The 4,352-nt window shown below is 33.0% G+C and overlaps 1 protein-coding gene across 1 annotated transcript; it reads right to left on the reverse strand.

Annotated features, from left to right (window-relative positions):
- LOC110689048 lies at positions 1–1,278 on the reverse strand. Its single transcript, XM_021865794.1, has 2 exons — positions 462–1,278; positions 1–182 (listed from the first exon to the last, which is right to left on the reverse strand). The coding sequence occupies exons 1-2, from the start codon at positions 1,276–1,278 to the stop codon at positions 1–3; spliced, it is 999 nt and encodes a 332-aa protein (XP_021721486.1).
- Positions 1,279–4,352: the final 3,074 nt, after the last annotated feature.

Consider the following 4,352-nt stretch of genomic DNA (forward strand, 5'->3'; position numbering starts at 1 on the left):
CTAATCAATAAATAGAAGGGAAAAATGATCCTTCTGGGTGGCCTTGTTCAACCTCCTGTAATCAATACACATTTGCCAACCTGTAACAGTTCTAGTGGCGATTGGCTCGCCCTTGTCATTCTTGACAATGGTCATACCTCCTTTCTTTGGAACTACTTGTACAGAACTAACCCACTTACTATCTGAAATAGGTTAAATTATTCCCGCAGCAAGCAATTTAAGAACCTCTTTTTTAACTACCTCCATCATATTTGGATTAAGTCGTGTTTAAGGTTCTATGGAGGAGTTATGATCGTCCTCATGAATTATCTTATGCATACAGAATGAGGGATTAATACCCTTAATATCATCAATGGTGTACCCAATAACACTTTTGTATTTTCTCAAAATAGTGAGCAGTTGCTCTATTTTTGTGTCATTAAGCTCGGCATTAACAATAACAGGATATGTATTATTAGGACCAAGATATGCATATTTAAGAGTAGAGGGAAGGGATTTCAACTCTACCTCGGGAGGCGTAGTAGTCTCCCCAACACTTGATACACTAAGGACTTCCTTCACTAGAGCGGTGGTTGGATTTGCTTTTCCTTTCTCAAGTAGCCGCATGTACTCCCTTGTTTCCCAATCTTCCTCATTGGCATTTCCCACCAATACCATTTTAAGTGCATCATCTGTCTTGATCAAGGGAAGTTTCTCACGTTCTAAGTCATCAAGGACATCCACTTGGAAAATAGACTCTCCCATGGAAGGAGTTCCCATAGCATTCAAGAGTGAATATTCCATTTTCTCGTCTCCCACCTCAAAAGTGATTCTTCCATTCTTCATGTCAATGATTGCACCTGCAGTGGATAAGAATGGTCTACCAATTATAATAGGGACATGTGCATCCTCCTCCATTTCCATCACAACAAAATCGCATGGGATAAAGAATTTTCCCACATGAAGAGGAACATCTTCAAGTATACCCAAGGGAAATTTCACTGACCTATCCGCAAGTTGTGGAGACATGTGCGTAGGCTTTAATTCACCCATTTGAAGTTTCTTGCAAATAGAGAGCAGCGTGAGACTCACACTTGCACCAAGATCACATAATGCCTTGTTGATCTCTATATCCCCAAGCTTCACTGGAATTGAGTAGCTACCCGGATCACCTAATTTCTTAGGAAGTGTATTTTGCAAAATAGCACAACACTCTGCATTAAACGCAACAGTAGCATTCTCCTCTAGCTTCTTCTTCTTAGAGAGCATATCCTTCAGAAATTTTGCATAAGATGGCATCTCGGATATTGCATCTAAAAATGGAATGTTGATGTGAAGTGTAATCCCCCGTATTTTTAAATATTTTATAAATGAAAATTTATTTTACTTATAATATTTATTTGTTATTTTTCATAATTTAATTTCAAAAGTTTCAAATTATTAATCTGAGTCGAAATTTATTTGAACAAATTATTTTATGCACCTTTATTCTACAAATTTATGTCCAATCACACAAGCCTAACCGATTTGTTTACTTAATCGACCCATTATTTTTATGAGGCCCAATCTTCTTATTTACCCTACAATTCTCTCCTATAAATACCCCATGAATCCCCAAAAAATTTCCCACACAAAAAGATTAGTCTTATTTTCTTTCTCCTTAGTTTTATTAATTTGTGTAATTATAATGATAGATTTATGGGTTTTGATTTTATTGTTTGAAATTAATTTAATTAGTATCAAATTGTATTTTGATGATTAAACTTTATAATTTCAGATTTTATAAGTGTCATAATTTTCAGATTTTGTAAATTTTATAACCTAGGGTTTTTAGTTATTCAAAATCATGATTTTAGGGTTTTTATGAACAATTGATTTAGGGCTTTTATAGTAATGATGTTTTGAAATTTTGGTGATTATAAGTACTAATTAGTTTAACTTAACCCCAGATTGTTTTGAACACTTAAGTTCGTGTTTTAATTTTAAGATTTCCGTTCATTAATATTAATCCCGTTTTAATCCCGATCAGGTTCTGAACTCATCCGATTTTGACAAAAAAGTAGTGTTTTCCATGTGGAAACAACGTTTTAAGAAAGACTCACTACCATTGGTAATGGGTACCACCCTCTCGTGGCCAAATTCAGCATCTAAATATGATTTTCGGACAGTTTTTGATTTTAACGAAGTTTTTTTATACTTAAAATACTATCCTTGAGTTTGATTAATAAAATTAATTATGTTTAAAGTTAATTAAGCATAAATATATTTTTTTTATTGAAGTTTTAAGTGCTGGAAATAGTTCCTAAGTACTACTTTTGATGTTTTATAAAGAGGGTTTAATCACCCATTAAAAAGGGAGATTATTAGAGGTTTTTAAATATTTTTAAGATTTTTATTAAACTTTAAACTTGCTGTAATTTCATGTATAAGAGTGTATTTTAAGGTTTTTATGAAGAAAATTTAAAGAACTATATATAAGCCTTTAATTTTAACTAAAGGGAGGGTTTTAAAGTGTTGTTTGATTTGGATTTTGAAGGTTTTAAAGTAAGTTAGTGTTGCTGTAAATTTGATTGATTGGGTATTGATTGAGATGTTATTGTTTGGTTTAGGAGAGGAGTTTATTGAAGGTGATTTCTAGTTTTTAAGTGGCCAACCGAATTGTTTACACAAGGTACGTACAAGTTACGAAACCTTTCTTGTAGGTGCATGTTTAAGGACGGATCGAGAACTTAGTATCATGTATAGGGATGACTGAGTTAGATTGTTTGGTTATACATTGTGAATTTCATATGATGTGCACTATTTTATATTGCAAGTATTATTTGTGCTCTAATTATGCAAGGTGCGCTTAGAGGCAAAGGTATGCAATTGGTGTAAAGATTAATTTATTACTCATTCATGATTATGCAACCAGGATGAGTAAAGGAAGAATTCAAGTCTTATAAGACCAGGTTAAGGTTTTGGGGTGCCTTATGCACTCAAGGTGTTTATACAACGAGGTAGTTAAAGGAATAAATAATAAGTGTTGCTTGTCACTAATAAATCAAGAATTGAAATTGGAAAGTTATTTTACTTGATTGAATTGATATTGGATTGATTGTATTGTTTGCATATGAGTCATCACCAAGTCTAAACTTTTAAATCACGTAAAGTGCAAGATGGATGAGCAATAAAACTCTGGATTGGTGCATTTCTGGAGTACTGACAATCAGGGGTTGGGGTACACGGGGTATTAGTCGTGTACTTTTATCAAGGTCGTCTGATCTACGAGTCTCCTATTTCAAATATTTTTTTAAAACTAGGAGTTAGGTGAGATCTCATACTAACTACCGTCACGGAGTCGCGCCCGTGGTCGTTGGATGTTTATTGATGTTTTCGAAAGGAGGCATGGGGTTATTATTTTATTGATGTTCCAAATGGGACATGGGTTGGACAACCTTGTCTATTGCTAAATCTAATGAAATAAATACATGAGTTAGTTAATATTAACTAGTGAAGTCTTGATAAATTTTATAGTTGAGTCATGTGTCGAGTCTATAAACTAATGATGCGTGATGATTGACTATTAGTAGCATGTTAGGGATTTATTTTATGTTTTGCAACTTGTATTTACTCAGCTTTGCTGATTGCGTGCTTTGTGTGTCTTTCTTTGGTCATGGCCTTCGCCTTTCAATGACCCTGTGCCGATCCAATTTTTACACTTGTAATATTGGGGAGCAGATTAACCACAGGTTCTTACATACGCAGCATTCGCATCAGGGTTGTGGGATTTTGAGTAGAGAGTTGGTTATTATTCGCAGTTTATTTCTTTTCATAAGTTTGAATTTATTTAAACTATGGTTTTATTTATTTACTACTTTTATGGGGTTTTGAATAAGGGCCTTAATGGTTCCAAGTTGTAAGATTTAATTTGGTTTTGGTTTTGAAACTTATTTATAACCGAGTTATTTTTTCCGCTGCTATTTTCTGATAAAGCCTTAACGTTTGAACACGTGGCGGTAGCACGCCAGTAATTCTCTTGAATATTGTTCAGGGTGCTCACAGGTTTAAAGAGAGAATTATTGGGGTGTTACAAAGTGTAATACCCGTATATTTTAAGATTTTACAAATTATAAAATTAGAGTTGTATACTTTAAATTTCATTTTCTTATCTTATTTGGTAGTATTTATATCCTTTAACCATACATTATTATATTATAAAAAAAAAAAAAAAATGTCATTTTTTTCTTTTGCCAATGCGTGAAACCAAACAAGATTTGATATTTTCTTCATAAAAAAATAAATTCATTCTCATGATCATATCTAATAATGTTTTATGATGTGATAAATAGAGAAGCCTATCTACTATATTAGCTAGGTTTGTAAAACTCAAA

This window comes from Chenopodium quinoa, unplaced genomic scaffold (assembly GCF_001683475.1).
Source record: "Chenopodium quinoa cultivar QQ74 unplaced genomic scaffold, ASM168347v1, whole genome shotgun sequence".
Lineage (NCBI taxonomy): Eukaryota > Viridiplantae > Streptophyta > Magnoliopsida > Caryophyllales > Amaranthaceae > Chenopodium > Chenopodium quinoa.